We start from the raw sequence: 19,380 nt of genomic DNA, 5'->3' as shown, positions 1-19,380 counted from the left end.
CTCAATGCAGGAAGGGATTTACATACTAAAGAAACACGTGTGAACAAGATGTGTGAAAATACCCCCTAGAGACATACATCCTATCACACAGCCATACTATACTATCTATACATACTGTATCTGCCTCTAGGATCTCTCTATACTACCTACCAAGTTCCAACAAGTGTTACCACCACATCCACAAGCTATTGAACAAATTTTAAATTTAATTTCTAATATTTGTTAACTTTTTTTTAAAACTTTGAACGCAGACAATATCCCTGCACGCATAAACAAGTCTACGTGACTGACACATTTTGAACATAAAACGTGCCCATTTTTACCTCGCGCTGTTTTCTAAGAACCTGTAAACCAGAGTTACGGCTCACACAGAGACTTGCAACTGCCAAGTCATGCCAACATCCAGAAAGGTGGGGGTCTGGGTTTCTGCTCGATTCTTTCGGGATGTGGAGATGTTATTTCAGCCTTGGGGTATGGCTGCTAGGACCAGACATCATTCTGGGTGCTTCCCTCAGTGACACCCTCCCTTTAGATATTTGATTTTCTTACACTCGGCGTCTCTGTCAGTCCGGGCAGGCTTAGCGCGGTCTAAGAGTCCCTGACAGCAAAGCCAAAAGGCGGCCGAGGCGGCGGGCCGCGCTCGGAGGACCTCGCCGTCCCAGCATTCCTCGCGCCGCTGCGTAGCTCTGCCTCCGCGTCTCTGTGGTAGCGCCGGCCTCGCCGGTGGCGGAGTGGGCTGCGGAGGAGCGAGGCCTGCAAGCTTCCTGTTCGCCTGCGAGCGCTCGGCCGAGGCGGGTAGCCATGTCCGAGAAGAAGCAGCCGGCAGACCTGGGTCTCCTGGAGGAGGACGACGAGTTCGAGGAGTTCCCAGCCGAAGGTAGCCGCGCGGACGGTGACTCAGGCCTGTGGGCCTGGTGCGGGGCGGCGGCGGCGGCGGCGGAGGGTCGGGGCTGGTCCCGGGGGCTCCCTGCGCTTCGGGGTCTGGATGCTGGGTCGGGGCCGCTCCCCCGCCGGGGTTTTGGGGGTCCCGCCTGCCTGCCTGCCTGGCGCCCCAGCATCTTCGCAGGCGTCGGGTGCCGGGCCTGCTCTGTGGGCTCTCGGAGGAGCGGGGCTCGGGTGCCCAGCAGCCGCCTCGCCTCACCCCGTCTCGGCCTGGCCTCGTGTCCAGGCTTGGGGACCCAAAGCTTGTCTCCTCCGCCGGCCTCGTCGGCCTCGCGGCTGAACTTGACTGTTCCCCCGTCGCTGACAGCCGAGCGGGCGACTGCCCTCGGTTGGCACCTCGTCTCGGTGCTGGGCTTGTAGGAACTACATCTGTTTTCATCACGTACAGGGAGTAGCGCATTAAAAAAAAAAAAAAAACAAAAAACTTTTTCCTGATTAAGAAGTTGGCGCTTGGGACGCCGACTCAACACGTGGTGTGTGTTAGGTTAGCCGGCTGGAATGGGGAGTGAGGCGTTGGGACACCGGCCCCGGGGCACCCCAGCAGCGGCTCGTGGTGCCCTTCTCGGGGGCTCAGGTCCCCGTGGCCACTTGGGTTTTCAGAGTGGGCCCTCTTGGTTGATTGTTGCGGCTGGGCTTGAGGTTCAGGGCACAGGCGTCGGTCACGTCGGCAATGGCCACTTCCCTGACCTGGTCCTGCGTTAGAGCATCAAACCTCGTGGCTGGAACGTTCGTTAGGTTTATGTATGGGGTACACTTTTGTTTGTTTAATGGAAGACAACATTCATATGCCTGGTTCACACCGACCCCAAGTATTCATTTATGTATTTGTGGGAATTGCTTGTTTTTTGTTTAGGTGGTGGGTTTATCTGTTCAGCTCTCTGCCCCCACACATTTAACTTTCAGGTAGATTTATATTTTAGGAAACTGGCTTATCAAAAGCAGGATTTGTTTTCTGCTCAATTTTCGCATTTCAGATTGTATGCGTTTCTTACTCATTCTATGCAAGCACAGTGTGGGACATTGGGTATTGTACAGTCTGGTTAGCACCGCGGCCTGAAGGAAAGGAGATTCTGGTAAAACAGGTGAACAGGAAGCCTTGCAGCCCTGAAAGGTCTAACTCCTCCATCCAGACCTTCCCCCCCAGCAGGCAGCAGGCGCCTGACCTGTCCTGGGTGGTCAGGAAGTCTTGTTGAAGTAGTGAACCTGCTTTCTAAACAGTTAACAACTGGCTTTCAGAAGGATGTAGCAGATCTATTTTATAAGACACTTGGTTTTTTTCCCCCAGCAACTTGCAGTGTGTAGTTTGTTCCTGTTCCACATCTGTGTTGTTATGTACAGCAGTTTGTTCAGAATGTGGTATTTGTATGGTAAAAGGGCAAAAACTTCATAGAAGTAAGACCAGTCAAGGTTCTTTCTGAAGACACTTTACAACAGGCTGGTTTATTTGCATTGAATAACTTATTGTTCTTACAGAATATTTGTTTTCAGGTTTAAATGTATGGAGGGCAATTCATTCAAGAAACTTCATTTTAGCATTTGGAGTACCTTAACTTTGTTCAAGTTTCTGTGTTTTTGGCTTGGTTGATTGGTCGGTCTGGTTTGTTCAGACACTTTCCTTCTGAGTTGATGAGATTTGGCTGAATACAGAATTAGCCACCTGGGTGACACCACTCAGTACTTACTGATGAGGAAATTGCTCTGATAACAAAAGCAAAGGAAAGAAGTGCTCGGGGAAGAATATCTGTCGAGAATTATTTCTCATTTGAAATGGTGTGTGGTCTTTCCTTGCTGCTCGAAGAATGATCTGTAGGCAAAAAGTCTCTGCATTGCTTGGGAGCTGTAAGAGTCTCAGGCCTGGTGTTGTGGCACGGTGAATTAAGCCACTGCCTGTAATGTTGGCATCCTAGATGGGCACCAGTTCAAGCCCTGGCTGCTCCACTTCTGATCCAGCTTCCTACTAATGTGCCTGGAAAAGCAACAGAATGTGGCCCAAGTACCTGGCACCTGCCACCCTAGGGAGAAGCTCTCATGGTGAGGCTCCTGGCTTCATTGTGGCCTAGCCTAGCCCATTAGGCCTTTTGAGAAGTGAACCAGCAGGTGGGAAGCTCTCGCTCTCTGTTTCTCCCTCCCTTCCTTTCTGTGTGTCTGTCTCTGACTCTGCTTTTCAAATAGATCAATTTGGGGGTGAAGGAGCATGTATGTGATAGCTCATTCTATACCTACTCAATCTGGACTTTACCAAGACTGTTCATTGAAGTTGGTGTTTTCTGTTCAGTTCTTAATACCCTGATTGTCTTTCATCTTCTTTCCTTTTAGAAAATTCATTCTCTTGTGATTGTCTTCAAAGCAAAGAGGCACTGATAACTCAGTACTGGTTGCAAGTGCTTAGTGCTGTGGAGGCAGTCTGGGCTCTGTTCGTTTCAGAAGAGGCTTATGCTCTCAGGTGCTGCTGAAAAATGATGCTGGCCACTCTGGGGGGTTTGTAGTTTACAAGGTTGCCACAGGAAGGTTGGAAGTTATGCGTTCATGGTTTGACTAGAGTGTCGGTTCTTTCCAAGAGTGTCTGTGTTCCGTCTCACCGTTGATAGCCTATTTGGTAGGATGTCATTTTAAGGTGTGGCAATTATTTTTGAGGATTTATTTTTACTGATTTCAAAGGTGAGTTACAGAGAAGGAGAGACAGATCAGCCAGGAGCCTTGTCCACATCTGTCACATGGGTGCAGGGCCGAGCACTTTGGCACTCTAGCAGGAGCTGAGTCAGAATTGGAGCTGCCGGGACTTGAGCCAGTGCCCCAGGCAGTGGCCTAACCTATTATGCTACAGCACTGGCCCTGGGGATTTTTATTTTAAAAACAGAGAAAACATGTGCTTTGTACTCTTCATCATTTTTTTAAAGAATCTCTTCAGTGTGAAGTATAATATCTGCAAGGATTCTCTGAATGTATAAGGAACAAATGCTTTTATCTCCTTCTCATTATTTAAGCTGTGAATCTGTCACATTAGAATTCCTCACAGTAACCCTGTTAGTAAGTGTTAAAACCACAGGTCATTAAAGCAGGAACTGTTAAAAAATTGCGCCAGGGCCCAGTGCCTCAGCCTCATGGCTGAAGTCCTTGCCTTGCATGTGCTGGGGTCCCGGAAGGGGCTGTTGGAGTGGGGCTGGCTTGGCTGTCAGTCACCCGACAGGTAGGGGCCTACATTTAGAGGGCATTCGCCTGGGGTTTTTCATGTGTGCACTGCATCCACAATATTGTGAAAAGAAGAATTATCCGACTCAGTGCTGCCTAGAAGTCTTCCCATCTGGACTGAACAAGCAACAAAAGTATGGCTTTAGAGTGTTAAATACAGAAGGTGGACTTAGCCTGTGTCGACCAGAGCAGATCCTTGGCAGTTAGTTTGCTTAGAGCTAAAAAGAACTTTGCTGTTTGCCATGGTAAGCTTAATATAGTGAATATGTAAATAACACCAGCACTTCAGTTAGTGACATGCTGGTGGCAACAAGTGGAGAACTCAGCTACTAAAAAGAAAAAAACTGTAAAGTAAGTGGCAGAGTATGTATTGAATATCCATTGTTGGTAATTGTATGCAAGAACATTTTTGAAGCTCTGGATGCAATAAGCATGAAGAATTTTTAAGATAAGGCCACAGTTCAAATCTACCATTCATAAATATTAGCTTGTCACCTGATGCTTAACTTTCTCAAAATACTTTTGAGCCTGGTTGATTTCAAACTTTTTTTTTGATGCAAAAGAATTTGAAATCCACACATTTTATTCATAACATGTTTTCCAGGAACTTTTGAAGATTCCTCATGTGTGATAAATGTATACGTGACCACATATACTAAAATGTTTAATCCTCTTGGGCCTGATGCAATAGCCCAATTGCTACATCCTCACCTTACAAATGCCAGGATTCCGTATGAGCACTGGTTTGCGTCTCAGCTGTCCCACTTCCAATCTAACTCCCTGCTTATGGCCTGGGAAAGCATTAGAGCATGGCCCAAAGTCTTGGGACCTTGCACCCATTTGGGAGACCTGGAGGAAGCTCCTGGCTTCTGGCTTCGGATTGAGTCAGCTTTGACCATTGTGGCCATTTGGGGAGTGAACCAGTGGGTGGAAGATATTTCTCTGTCACCATAAAATCTGATCTGGCTTTCTAATAAAAATAAACCCTTTAAAAAACTAAGTCTGTAAAGAGTGTATGTTGCAAAGTAAGACCCATTCTTCCCTACCTTGTTCCTCTACCCCAAAATGTTCGTACGTCAGTGATAATCATTGTTCAAAGGGTGTTTTGATGTCCTAGAATTTGCATAAACATGCCATTCTATGTACACAGTCATTAAAGACTCTGAGGAACGTACTATGTATTTCTTCTTTATATTGACTTTAGACATGTTTTGCATTTAAAAATTCACCTCATGCTCCATTGTGTGCATAGTTTTTATTTTTATTTTTTTTTTTTTTAAGATTTATTTTTATTATTTTTTCATTGGAAAGGCAGATATACAGAGAGGAGAGACAGGAAGATCTTCCGTCCGATGATTCACTCCCCAAGTGAGCGCAACGGGCCGATACTATGCCGATCCAAAGCCAGGAGCCTCTTCTGGGTCTCCCACGCGGGTGCAGGTTCCCAAAGCTTTGGGCCGTCCTCGACTGCTTTCCCAGGCCACAGGCAGGGAGCTGGAAGGGAAGCGGGGCTGCCGGGATTAGAACCGGCGCCCATATGGGATCCCGGGCGTGCAAGGCGAGGACCTTTAACCACTTGCGCCACCATGCCGGGCCCGTGTGCATAATTTTTAAAAAATGGTTTATTTAGTCCCTTACTATGGTCTATGTAGGTAGCTTTTATAGTTAATTTTTTTTTACAATTGAAGATTGCACCATTGGATAATCTTGCATCTTTGTATATTTTTTGTTTTTAAGATAGAGAAGTTAATTGTCAGAGTCATTTTTTGATAGAAATTTTTATTTTAAAATAGCCTCCAAGTTGCAGAATATTTGAAAATATAGTATAGAGGTTTTTTTTTGACAATAAGTTGCCAACTTGATGACCATTATCCGGATTATTTCAATATGTATTTCCTACAAAGACATAGTATACAGTAATCAAATCAAGACATTAATGTACTATAGTACGCTACTGTCATCTAAGCTCATTCCTTTCCACTTTTCCCATTGGTCCTGATAGTGTTTTGTTTAAGAATATTGGTTACCAAGAGTAAAGTGGTGGCTCAACGGGCTGATCTTCTGCCTGCAAGTGTTGGCATCCCACAACGGCACTGGGTTCTGTTCTGGACGCTCTGCTTCTGGCTGGCTGACTTGTGCCCCAGGAAAAGCAGCAGCAGACGGCCCAAGTCCTTAGGAGCCTGCTCCTATTAGGAGATCTGAAAAAAACTCCTGGCTTCAGATAGGTTCTGGGCATTGCAGCCATTTGGGGAATGAATCAATGGATGGAAGATCTTTCTCTTTGTGCTGTTTCTCTGCCTTTTCAATGAAAAAAAAATCTTTGAAAAAAAAATCGTGGTTTCCATTTAGTTGTCATGTTGCCTTAGTCTCAGTCTAGAGCAATTGCACAGTTTGTCTGATTTCATGACTTTTGCCCCAGTGGAGACTTGAGGCCAGTTACTAGGTAGATGACTCTTGAGTTTGGGCTTGTCTCCGTTTCCGTACGATTAGATTCAGGTTTTGCATCTGGGTAGGTGTTCCATAGTCATAGTGTTTGTTAGATTACTGATAATGTTGGCTGGGTTTTTCTTAAAGATATACTTATTGTAATTGGAAAGGCAGATTAACAGAGAGAAGCAGAGACAGTAATCAGCTGGTTCACTCCCTAAATGACCTCAGCAGCCAGAGATTTCAAAAGGGAAGTGTAGGAGGGGTTTCTTTGAGGTTGAAAATAAATGTGTGTGTTTACAAGTATTTTGTTTGTGAAATAATTGCTTGCAGATGCAGATAGTTGGGGGCTGATTTCTGAAAGCTTCAGTGAAATGACCAGGTGTGATTTCTGCCTTAAGTAGGTGAGAAGTGGGGTTTTTTATTTCCTTGTTGAAGACAATGCATGTGTGTTTCCTTTAGAAGGAGCATTGTCTGGAAGACACTAGGCCAGCAGAATTTGAAAAAATAGAGGCCAAAGTCATAAAGGCTTATTAAGAAACTGTTGAACTAATTCAGGTGCATTCTGAAAGACTGAAATAAAATACTACGCCTGAAAAGAATGATGTAAGAATTCATCACAGAAGTAGAATCGATAGATTGTTGGCAACTAGTTAGGCACAGGATGTTGGAATGTGAAAAAAAATCAAGTGTTGTGATTTTGCCTTTACATGAATAAGAATAGGGGTGCTAGGATGTTTTTGATTGCACTTGATTCAGCATTGTGCCAAAGGATGAGAGAGTTGAGCTTATGCCATGAGGACTAGAAAGGGGTAGGGTTTTGGGAATTTCATGGAATTAAAGAACAATAATGCTGTTAATGAACCAGGTGAATAAACAGTAGAAGACTGCTACACACACACACACACACACACACACTATTATTGATGCATTGAATTGGATTAGTAGTCTTAAGTATTAATAGTTACCTAAACTTAAATTTGTTTCAGACTTCTCAGTTAAATAAGCAAGGATCTGGAAGTGACATCACTTTATGACTTAGCTCTGGTTCTTTGTCCTTTTTTTTTTTTTAAGATTTATTTTTATTGGAAAGTCAGGTATGCAGACAGGAAGAGAGAGAGGAAGATCTTCTGTCAGCTGATTCACTCCGCAGGTGGCCACAGTGGCCAGAGCTAAGCTGATCTGAAGCTAGGAGCCTGGAGCTTTGGGCTGTCCTGGACTGCTTTCCCAGGCCCAAGCAGGGAGCTGGACAGGAAGTGGGGCCTGGGATCCTGGTGTATGCAAGGCCAGAACTTCAGCCTCTAGGCTACCACAGCAGGCCCTGGTTCTTTGTTCTTAAGTTCTCCATCAACACTTTTGGTCCTTGTCCTTGTTAGAGAAGTAGTACGGTGGTGCAGTACTAGTACTGATTTCTTAGCTACTGAGCAAATCCCGAGCAGAGGGGAGTTGCATCAGAATAACATAAGAAGTTGCATTTTCAAAGATGTTTTAATGTAGCATTCGTGTATCAGAATGAATAGATTTGGTGGCTTCGCTCATCATGAGAGGTGTAATGAGGCTGCTTGCCGACTGCTGCTGTGTTCAGGGTCACCTGTGATGGGCAGTGTACATTCATGTAATGTTCTGCGTACTAGTGTGATTTTTTTGGGGGAGGAAATTTGGGAATCTTTTGATTCAGAGTGGCTTAACTGTGGGGAAAGGAGAATTTGATGCTCCTGAAAATTGATACAGAGTAGAACATTTATAACCTTATTTAGTAAATAAGTGGAATTTCCTCTTTTCTCCAAAATGTTATATTTCATGTCTTTAATAAATTTGGAAATGGAGAGAATAAATATTAGACATTTTCCAAGTTGAGAGAAAACTTCACAGTTAAATGTCAAGGTGATATTTAGAGAGTTTTGAAGTATGTGGGGTCTTTGATAGCTCAGATTCTTGAAATTTAAAGCTAGTCACAGATGTAGTTCTCAGGTGCCAAAATGTTAAGAAAGCCAAATCTGAGAAACTTATGTATGTGTGCATTAGGCATCTGCTATTGGTTATTCTTAATTCTTTCTTTTTTAATATGGTACTTTTTTTTTAACCATCACACATCTGGAGGCCTCTAGACCGAAATAAACACAGCTGTAGTTATTTAAATGCTTAATCACAATTCTGGCAATGAGCTTAGTGTTGAAGTGAAAGTGTGTATTTTATAAGGACATCTATGTATTGAAAGATGGTATTAGACATGAATCATGCATCCTTGCTTGGTTTTATTCTTCTTTTTTAAAAAAAATATACTGCTTTAAAAATGAATGATTAGGAATCAATATTTGGCCTGTGGATAAGACATTGATTTAGGACACCCTATCCCAGGTTGGAGTCTGAGTCGTCCCAGTTCGGGCTCCTGGTTCTGACTTGTGCAGTGCAAAGGGAGGCACAGGTGATTCAGGTAGTTGGGATTCTTTGAGTTCCCAGCTTAGACCCTGGATGTTGGTGGACATTTGGAATGAAATAGTAAGTGGAAGCTGCCTGTTCCTTTGTTTTTTGGATGATTAAATAGCATTTCATTGTTATTGACATATTATAATGGAAACAATGCAGAGGTTGGTTAGGAGAGCCAACAGCTAAACCCAGAGAGGGCAACAGTAGCAGCTTTTTTTTATGCTAAGCGTTCACCTAGTATGGTTTTTATCTGTGTGGTGTAGAATAGAGGGTTTGTAAGTGTTTAACATATTTTAGGTATTATACTAGATCAGTTAAGTTTTGTATGTAATTTAGTATATAGTCAGTTAGTAAACAATTTTTGAAGTTGCCTTCTAAAGCAGTAGACTGTTTATTAATTGATTATATACCAAACTGTATTGTGTACACTTAGTATGTGGGTATTTCAGGGTATTTCAGAAAGTTCACAGAAAAAAAACCAAATAACAGAGTAAGCTTATTTTGGTGCAAAACATCTTGAAATTCAGGCCTAGGTTTTCATGAACTTTTTTTTTTTTAAAGATTTATTTTTTATTATTTTTTTTATTGGAAAGGCGGATATACAGAGAGGAGAGACAGAGAGGAAGATCTTCCGTCCGATGATTCACTCCCCAAGTGAGCGCAACGGGCCGATACTATGCCTATCCGAAGCCAGGAGCCTCTTCCGGGTCTCCCACGCGGGTGCAGGTTCCCAAAGCTTTGGGCCGTCCTCGACTGCTTTCCCAGGCCACAGGCAGGGAGCTGGAAGGGAAGCGGGGCTGCCGGGATTAGAACCGGCGCCCATATGGGATCCCGGGCGTGCAAGGCGAGGACCTTTAACCACTTGCGCCACCGCGCCAGGCCCCATGAACTTTTTAAAGAGTTTATTTATTTGAAAGGCAAAGTAACAGAAAGATAGAGGAAGGTCTTGTATATGTTGCTTTACTCTACAAACAGCCATAATAGCCACGGCAGGTCCAGGCTGAAGTTGGAAGCCCATGGGTAGCTCTTGAGCCATTGTCTGCTCTCAAGGTTACATCAGCAGGTAGCTGGTGGGAGCCAGGTGGAAGCTGATTGCAGGCACTCTAGGATGGCATGTGCCCAGACCTTCTGTGAACCTTTTTGAAGTCCTACCATGCAGTGTATTTTTTTTTTTTAAGATTTATTTATTTTTGTTGGAAAGGCAAATTTACAGAGAGAAGGGGAGACAGAGAAAGACCTTCCTTCTGCTGGTTCACACCCGAGTGGCTGCAATGGCCCGAGTTAAGCTGATCTGAAGCCAGGAGCTTCTTGTGAGTCTCCCACACAGGTGCAGGGTCTCAAGGCCTTGGGCCACCCTCTGCTGCTTTCCCAGGCCACAAGTGGGAAGCTGTGTGAGAAGCACAGTAGCCAGGACATAAACCGCCGGTGCCCAAATGGGATCGTGGCACGCAAGACAAGTATTTAGCCTTTTGGCCATTGAGCCAGACCCCTTAGAGTTTTATTTAAGGATCAATTTCTAAAAGTCAGTAAATTTTAGACACTCTTCAGTTTTAGTTATTTTATACACACATAATGAAACAAAGCCAAACATTGTTGCAATGCAGTTTAACAGAAAACTTTTTTTTGATGTTTTTAATGTTTATTTGAAAAGCTAAGTTACAGAGAAAAAGATAAAGAGCGCTCCTCCATAACGTTGATTCACTCCCTAAATGCCACAGCAGCCAGAGCTGGGCCAGTCCTAAGCCAGGAGCTTCCGGGTTTCCCCGTGGGTGCAGGCACCCGAAGGCACGAACACGCGCTGCTGCTTTCTCACTTTGAAACCTTGCAGATGTGCTATTGGCTTTTATAATTGTACTGGGTTCTTCAGAAAACTTTCTGAACTGTTTCTGCTTGTGGAAATACTGTCTGAGGAACACTTAGACGGCGTCTGTCTGTGTTTTAGACTGGGCTGGTCTGGATGAAGATGAAGATGCGCACGTCTGGGAGGATAACTGGGATGATGACAATGTGGAGGATGACTTCTCCAATCAGCTGCGGTAAGTCAGGCCAGCGGTGTTTGTTTCTTTGGGTTTTTTTGTCTTGTTTTGTTTTCTTCAGTATAATTTGGTATTCATTATAAACACAGAATATTGTAGCTTCTATGGGTAATTGACCTCTGAAAAAGTATAAAAGTAGGACTTCATGCTTTTAAACATAAATAGTTGGTTAATTGTGTATGGATTTTATTCCTGATTTCTTTACAAAAGTAGCTAAATGGGAATGTATTTTCTGTTTATCTTTGTAGGTTCAGTGTTAACTTTCTACCAAACTTGAATAGCTCAGCAAAAATCCCTTGAAACTCAATAGGTTGTTGATTGTTAAACTGGGTTGAATTTGAGGGGTTGGAGTATTTTTTCATACTCATGTATAAATTACCAAATTGTACTTATTGAGGTAAAATTCATTTTATGTGAAATTAGACATTTTGAACTATAAAGTTCATTGGCATTTAGTACAGTTACATAAGTTACATAGAGTTGTATAGCTGCCTTTTTACTTAGATCCAGCATGTTTAGCGTTCCAAAAACGGGTATCATACCATACTCATTAGACAGTCACTTCGCATTTCTGTCTTCTAGCAGTGCTTGTCTGCTTTCTGACTGGGTGTTGCATGACAGTGGAATCATTGAGCCTGTGTCCTTGGGTGTCAGTAAGGTTCTTAACATGTTTTTGAAGTTCATGCAAATTGTAGCATGTATCAATATTTCATTCCTTTTTATGGGGGTTAAGTAATATTGCAGTGTATTGATATATTTGTCTACTAGCTGGTGGATGTTTGGGCGTGTGTACCTCTCAGCTGGTGTGAAAGGCTCTTCTGTGAGGATGGATGGATGAGTATTTGTCTGAGTTCTGTCAATTTGGAGGCAGTATTATATACCTCGAAATGAAATTGGTAATTTTGTTGGTATTGCAATAATTGTGTGTATAAAAGTTCTAGTCTACATATCCTCTTCAAAACTTTGCAGCTTTCTTTTTTTTTATTGTAACCTTCCATAAGCAAGGAATGTGGTACATTGTGATTTTAATTTGCATTTTCCTAGTGACTAATGTTGTCAAGCACTTGTTAGTCATTGGTGTATCTCGTTTAGAGAAATATCTGCTCAAGTTGAGTGCTTTTCGCATTTTGACTGGGTTGTCTTTTTGTTGAGGTCTGAGACATCTTTGTGTATTCTGAATACTAAATCCTTATCAGATAAAGGATTTCCAACTATTTTCTCCTGTTAGGTTTTTGCATTTTCTTCATAATGTTCTTTGTCTGAAAGTTGTGTTGTATTTTATTTTAAGATATATTCATTTATTTTAAAAGAACAGAAGAGACAAGTCATCCATCTGCTTGCTTGCCACATGGCTAAAATGGCCAGCACTGTGCCAAGCCCGAGCCAGGAGCAGGGGGTTTGTCCGAGCCTTCCGCATGGGTGGCAGTGGCCCAAGCACTGGAGCCATCTTCTGCTTTTCTCAGGCCGTTAGAAGGCAACTGGATCCGAAGTAGAGCAGCTGGAATGTTCCTGCGTCCTCTCAGGGTGCTCACATCACAGGGAGCGCCCTCACCTGTCAACATTGTGACACCAGGCCCTCACCAAAGGTCTCAGTTTTCTATGAGTTCCATTTTATGTTTTCATTTATTAGTTTGCTATTTAAGAATTCATTGCTGGGCTGGCATTGGCATTGCCAGTAAAGCTTACCACCTGTGACACTGGCGTTTCATATGAGGCTGGTTCATGTCCTGGCTCAGTGCTGGCCATTGTGGCCACTAGGGAGTGAGCCAGTGGATGGAAAATCTGCTTCTCCCTCTAACTCTGCTTTTCAAATGAGTAAATAGATCTTTTTTTAAAAATCAGCTAATTTGAAAGTAATGAAAATTTATCCTTTTATTCTAAGAGTTTTTATAGTTTATTACATTTATGTCTTTGTACATTGTGAGTTAGTTGTATATGGTTCGAAGAAAAGGTCCAGCTTTTACATATGGACATGCAGGTGTCTCAGCCCTGCCTTCCTGCCTAATTTGGTTTCAGTTTACTTGTCTCAGTAACAAAGATACTTAAGTATACTGATCTCTGTGCTGGGCTCTGTTCATAATACTGATTTAGTGTGATCTCCTGATTTACTAGTCTAGTGTGCTTATTCAAAACAGAGGTGAGGGGGCCCAGCACGATAGTGTAGTAGTTAAAGTCCTCACCTTGCACGTTCTGGGATCCCATATGGTTGCCGGTTCTAATCCCGTAGCCCTGCTTCCCATCCAGATCCCTGCTTGTGGCCTGGGAAAGCAGTTGAGAACGGCCCAAAGTCATGGGACCCTGCACCTGTGTGGGAGACCTGGAAGAGCTCCTGGCTTCGGATTGGCTCAGCCCACCTGTTGCACTTGCTTGGGGAGTGAACCATTGGATGGACGATCTTCCTCTCTGTCTCTCCTCCTCTCTCTATATCGGTCTTTCCAATAAAAATAAATAAATCTTTAAAAAAAATGGAGGTGAGATAATTTTTAATGAGCTCGGAAAATGTGTTTTTTGTTAGTGTGGAGATACTATCTGATTTGTAGTGAATTATCTTAAAATAAGCACACATTCTGATGGCTGCAGTTTTGCTAAGACTGATAATACATTGATCCATCTTATTTCCCCCCTTTTAATTTCATGATGCAGTTCCATAGGCTCTGGGATTTCCCTTCCAGCTCACTGGCTCCTCCCGTATTATTGCAGTAGTATAGTCCTTCGTGAACAGTCCTCAGTCCATCATTCTGCTCTTTAAGTTTATCCTGAAGTAGTAGGTATGAACAGTGGCAGAGTCCAGCATCCTATTGTCGAGATAGATTTAACAGTTTCATTGGTAGTCCATCTTTGATTTGGAAGTAGAGGTGCTCACTGCATCGTATCTTCACATCTATATATGGTAGTCCCTATTACACAGTTAGTATACATCCCCTTAAATGAAAAGCCATACAACAAAATCAACAATAAGAAGAAAGTAAGAAATTTACAACAACATATGAAGTTAAATAACATGCTACTGAATGACCAGTATTGTCACTGAAAAAGAAAATCAGAAAACTTCTGGAAGCAAATGATGCTTTTGTGTGACTTTTAAGTCAGTGAAGAAATCAATTAAAAATTTTTTTTTGAAGAAATTAGAATAAAAACAAAAATATCCAAAACTCATGAGATGTAGCAAAAATGGTATTGAAAAGGCTTATATTTTGCATGAATGTTGCCTTATATCAGAAAGCATAGGATATCTGTCCTTTTGGAATTGACTTGTTTTACTGAGCATAATGGTCTCTAATTGGGGCCACTTCGTGCAAATGATAGAATTTCATTCTTTTTAATAGCTGAGTAGTATTCCTTGGAGTAGATGTACCAGTTTGATGGGTGTCTGGATTGTTTCCATTCTTTGCTACTGTAGATTGTGCTGCTATAAATGTAGGATTACAGACCCCTTTCTCATATGCAGATTTCATTTTCTTTGGATATATTTCCTTCAGTGGGATAACTGGGTCCCACAGCAGCTCAGTTTTCAGTGCTATTTGCGCTCTCCATACTGACTCCCGTCATGGTTGTACTAACCTACATTCCCACCAACAGTGAAGAAAGGGGTATCTTCCTGCAGCCACGCCAACAGGTGTTGTTAGTGGAGTTCTGAGTGCAGGCCAATCTCACTCAAGTTAGGTGAAGCCTCTATGTGCTTTTCATTTGTATCTTCCCAATAGGGACCCTTGAGCATTTTTTTTCATATGTGTATTAGCCATTTGAATTTGTTCTTTTGAAAAGGGTCTGTTCATTTCCTTTGCCCATTTCTTCACAGGGTTGTTTGTTTTGCAGTTGTTGAGTAAGTCCTGGATATTAGTCTCCTGTTGGTTGTGTAGCGTGTAAAGATTTTCTCCCATTCTGGTGTTTGCTTCGTCTTTGATCATCTTCTACTTTGTTGATCATCTCCTTTGCTGTACAGAAGGTTTTTAGTTTGATGTAGTCCCATGTGTTTATTTTGGTTTTTACTGCCTGTGCTTTTGATGTCTTTTCCAAGAAGTCTGTCTTCATTCCTGTATCTTAAAGAGTGTTTCCAAGGTTTTCCTCTGATAGTTGGATGGTTTCTGGGTGCAGATTTAGGTTCTTGATCCACTTAGAGTTGATTTTTGTATAAAGTGATAGTGGGGGTCTTGGCTTCTTTCTTTTGTAGGCTGCTAGGCAGTTGTCCAACCACCATTTATTGTAGAGACCAGCCTTTTTCCTTGGATTATTTTCAGTTCTTTTGTTAAGATTAACTAGCTGTGCAAATGTGCGCTCCCTTCTGGTGTTTCTCTCCTGTTCCGTTGATCTTCTCTGTTTCTGTTCCAGTGCCAGACTGTTGGGATGACCAGTGTCCCGTCGTGTGTCATGAAGTCTGGAATTGTGATTCCTCCGGTTTCTGTTTCTGTTGGCAACTTCTGTTAGCCATAAAATTACACTTTTCTCCCACGTTTTCCAGACATTAATGTTATGCTTTTTTTCCCCCAAGGGACATCTTAGTATAAATAGATTGATAATTGAATTTCTTGTCATTCTGCATCTTTTTGCCTTTGAAATGATTTAGAAGCAGAGCCTTCTCCACGTGTTCCTTGTGGCTTCCTGTTTTTTTTTTTTTTTTTTTTTAAGTATGCTTTGGAGGGCTGTTATCTTGCCTGTGGTGTTTATCCCCTGGGAATCATGAGTTTCTTCCGACTGAGATTGCTGATCCATGACCAAGACTGTCATTGAATTAAGTGATGTCAATGTTCTGGAAACTGTGTTATCCAGTAGAAAAGCCATCAGTCATGTAGGACTTGGAGCAAATAATGTGTGCCTGGTACAACTGAGGACCTGAATGCTGTATTTAATTTAAATAACCACATTAATCTCCTGTATTGAATAACACAGCCACAGACAGTACTTGTTTTAAAAAACTTCGTCTTTGGGCCAGCGTGTGGTGTAACACCCACAACTCCAGTATCCTGTGTGGTGGGTGATTGCAGTCCCTGCAGATGAGTTGGCAGTAACAGGATGATGGCCCACGTCCAGAAAAGTCTTGATTAACAAGTCTCCTACAGAGATATTCTTCCTTACCTTCATAGAATAGGGTGGCTCACACGTGTCAATATATGCATGGTAAAGAATGTATTTTTCTGTCGTCTGACTGTTCCCTGTTGGATCCTGACACCATGTGGTTTTGGAGAGGCGGCCTCAGGCCAGGGTCAGCACAACTGCCCGTGTCCTAACCCCAGAGTCAGCCTCGTGTTCAGCTGTGGGGAGCATGGACGAGCCACTTGGCCTGAATGTTGTTCAGAGCCACTTGGCCTGTCTCTGACTCACCTTCCTCACCTGTAAAATGTAAATAAAAATTAGTGCTTTACTCACCGGTTGTTATAAGAATGAGATGAATTAGTGTGTGCAAAATGCTTTAGAACATAAGTGTGTGTTGAATAAATAACTTTTCATATAGCAGGCTGAATACTTTTTGTGTTTCTTTTTCAATGCAATTAGCTTATTTTACAGTTATCTGCATCTTTTCAGTTACACTGTTTTTTTTTGTTGTTGGATATTTTTTGTGTTCAGTATCCACATCACATTTGTGTTTTTGTTTTTTGTACAGTTTCTTTTTCTTTTGGTTTCTTATAAGTTCTAGCAAAGAACTTTGTCTTGAGAACTTAGCTGATTGGAAACATTTCATCATCCCCATGTGTTTGTGGATGATCTAGATATAAGCAAAATTAATGACTATTACCAAAATAATAAATACACACAAACTTGAACAAATCTGATTGTTATTGTTATTATAAATCTGAAGTTGAACTTTGGTTTTGTTGTTAAATAAAAGAATGTGAACCTCATCAATAGTGATGGGTTAAAGGAAGTGGAAAACTAATGTGTAGGAATGCTTAAAAATCATTTCCATTGTAAATAGAGAAGTTACAGCATTTTAGCAGAAGATAAAATTCAAAGCATTTATCACATTCCCCAATTTAAGTATTTAAGGAAATATTTGAGGCATTTTCTGTAATCATGGAAACTAGAAGCGCTTGCCCTCAGCATCATCGTGTAACTCTCATTTTAACCCTCAGAAAAAAAGGAGATGAGCAGTGTTGAAGGATACTGTAGTCTTGAGTTTCCAGTGAAGCAGGGCAGGGATCCAGAGAGCTGTTGATTAGCAGAGGAAGGTCCTGGGGTGTCGGCTCGACCTGGGGCTCTGAAAACTCCAGCATCGCATCCCATGCTCCGCCCTGAGCAGAAGACGAGGCATTTGAATAATCTCTGGCCTTTATGTTATTCATGGAAATTAGGTTAGTATTATAAATAATTAAAACTTTTAGGAAAATAGAATTGGGGAAATAAGTAATATATTACAGATCATTCCTGTGTATTTTTACGTTTCCATTGGTGGTACGATGGTGTCTGAGCCAAATTATGCTTGAGATACAGCTTTTTTAATCTTACTGAAGGCAGAGTTTATTAATTATGCTTTTATACAGTGATGTATTACAGAATACCCCTCCAGTAATTTTGCCATGAATGTTAGTAAAAATCTGAATTGGGGTAGATAATGCTGTTTGCATTTGGGATTAGTGCTTAGGCTGAAGTTGAGTATAGGACTGCATTATAAGTCTTTTTTGTGTATTTATGCCATTGTAAGCTTTTGAGATTTTCATCCGTGTTCAAGATCAGGGTACTAAAGTTTTGTTTAATATTTATAACATTACCTTGATTTTTGGCTACAAGTAATTAATATGGAAAACTCACTTATCCTTAGATTTAATTAATACTTTTTTCTGGCTTACAACAAGAGATATTTGTTCAAATGGAGCAGAATCTGTTTTCTCCATCTTTAGCTTTAGTGCTTGTGCTACATCTGATGATTATAAAATCCCTACAAGTTTCATTTCAGTGTGAAATTAGCCATAAAGTTAATGATTCTCAAATTGATGAACAGAAAGTGTATGTAGGATTTGGGAGTAGCAATAAATTCCTCACGTTTGTTTGATAAAATTTATCAGAAAATTAAGGAGAATATATTGGTTAGCTAATACTAGTTAACGGCAAAATTTTATTTGTTTTATATTAACTCACATCCAGATTCCTTTGTAAGTTAATTTTTAGGGACTAAAATAAAATCGCTTTAAAATGGTGCTTGCTAATTTGCTGAGTTTATTAAGGATTTGTCAGGGATGCCTAGTGATACCGTTCTTTGTGTTTTCTTGCAGAGCTGAGCTGGAGAAACATGGTTTTAAGATGGAGACTTCGTAACCCTCAGAAGTGTCGAAGTAACCTGAACAGACTGTTGACTTAACTCTAGAGTGGAGATCCCAGGGTGGAATACTTAAAAAAAATGTTTATTTCATTACCTACTTATATTATTTTTTTTTAAGTACACACACAAAATAAATTTTATTTGGTTCACAAGTCTTGATCTTTTGCCTCTTTTTAAAAAATTTTATATTAATGATTTTTCAGAACTTTAAGACAGCAGAATTTCATAATATGAATTTTTATTTTTCTTTTTAATGTTAAATCTCGGATTGAATGAGCGGGAGCAAGAATTAATATGTTTCTTAATTCAATGCTTTTCTTAAACTGCATCAATTAAATGCTAGTCCTGTTTCACAATATTTTATAAAATACTTCTTTTACATCACATTTAACCTTAATCTCATCTGTATTTTGATAGCTTACACAACATTTACTGACATTTTAAGGTGACCCTTCAAAACCTATGTTTTTAAAATATTAATCACTATAAATTGCTGTAATTTGCTCAGTTCCTGAGCCATTAATAATATTATTAATGGTTGATGGAGTATTATTAGTTCTTAAAGCCCGGTGTGGTTTGATGACAGTTCAAGAACAGTGTTTTCTGTAAGTCAGGAAAGTGGGCTCCGGTTATTATATCAGAGTAATGTGTGGATGTTCTCAGGCACTGTGTGACAGATTTATGTAGTTCAGTTAAGTTCCACAAAGCGATTGCTGTTGTGATGGTCTACATTTGTGAGTGCGAAATTTAATTTGATATGCAAAGAATTCTGATACAATAGTGTGAAGCTCATGTACTGTTTTTATTGGTGATATTTTCAGAGTCAAATTTGTTGCTTATTGTGAAGTAGAATTATCCATACTGTTGGATATTTTGCATATAAACTTATGTAACTAATGCAGTGTAGACAAGTTATGCCTCAAGGTGATTTTGAATACAAGCATGTTTCTTCCTCATTAAACTTTCTTGCCTGTTTGACAGAAGTAGTATTTTTGTGTAGTGAAGCACAGGCAACTTTGTTGATGTGTAATAAATAAATATTTTGATGTATATTTTCTTGATATTACTTTCAGTAGCACAGAACTTGACAGTGTCAGGTCAGAACCC

The 19,380-nt window shown here is 41.2% G+C and overlaps 1 protein-coding gene across 2 annotated transcripts; it reads left to right on the top strand.

Annotated features, from left to right (window-relative positions):
• Positions 1–696: 696 nt before the first annotated feature.
• On the top strand, positions 697–18,312 carry SEM1 (SEM1 26S proteasome subunit). 2 transcript variants are annotated; one of them, XM_040964813.1, is made up of 3 exons: positions 697–877; positions 10,928–11,021; positions 18,227–18,312. In XM_040964813.1, the coding sequence occupies exons 1-3, from the start codon at positions 802–804 to the stop codon at positions 18,267–18,269; spliced, it is 213 nt and encodes a 70-aa protein (XP_040820747.1). In that variant the 5' UTR covers positions 697–801; the 3' UTR covers positions 18,270–18,312. The 2 variants fall into 2 exon arrangements, with proteins under 2 accessions (XP_040820747.1, XP_040820746.1); XM_040964812.1 differs by lacking the exon at positions 18,227–18,312 and adding an exon at positions 15,648–15,900.
• Positions 18,313–19,380: the final 1,068 nt, after the last annotated feature.

Source organism: Ochotona curzoniae, unplaced genomic scaffold, assembly GCF_017591425.1.
Source record: "Ochotona curzoniae isolate NIBS_2020 unplaced genomic scaffold, NIBS_Ocur_1.0 scaffold_3835, whole genome shotgun sequence".
Classification (NCBI taxonomy): Eukaryota; Metazoa; Chordata; class Mammalia; order Lagomorpha; family Ochotonidae; genus Ochotona; species Ochotona curzoniae.
Note: the sequence above shows the minus strand (reverse complement) of the source record. Positions and strands in the feature narration are given on the sequence as shown.

Bases quoted from the DNA above. Each gene is read 5' to 3' on its own strand.
- SEM1 (XM_040964812.1), top strand. From the start codon at position 802: ATGTCCGAGAAGAAGCAGCCGGCAGACCTGGGTCTCCTGGAGGAGGAC. The intron at 878-10,927 runs GTAGCCGCGCGG...TCTGTGTTTTAG, and splicing joins CGAGGAGTTCCCAGCCGAAG to ACTGGGCTGGTCTGGATGAA. The intron at 11,022-15,647 runs GTAAGTCAGGCC...TTTTTTTTTAAG, and splicing joins GACTTCTCCAATCAGCTGCG to TATGCTTTGGAGGGCTGTTA.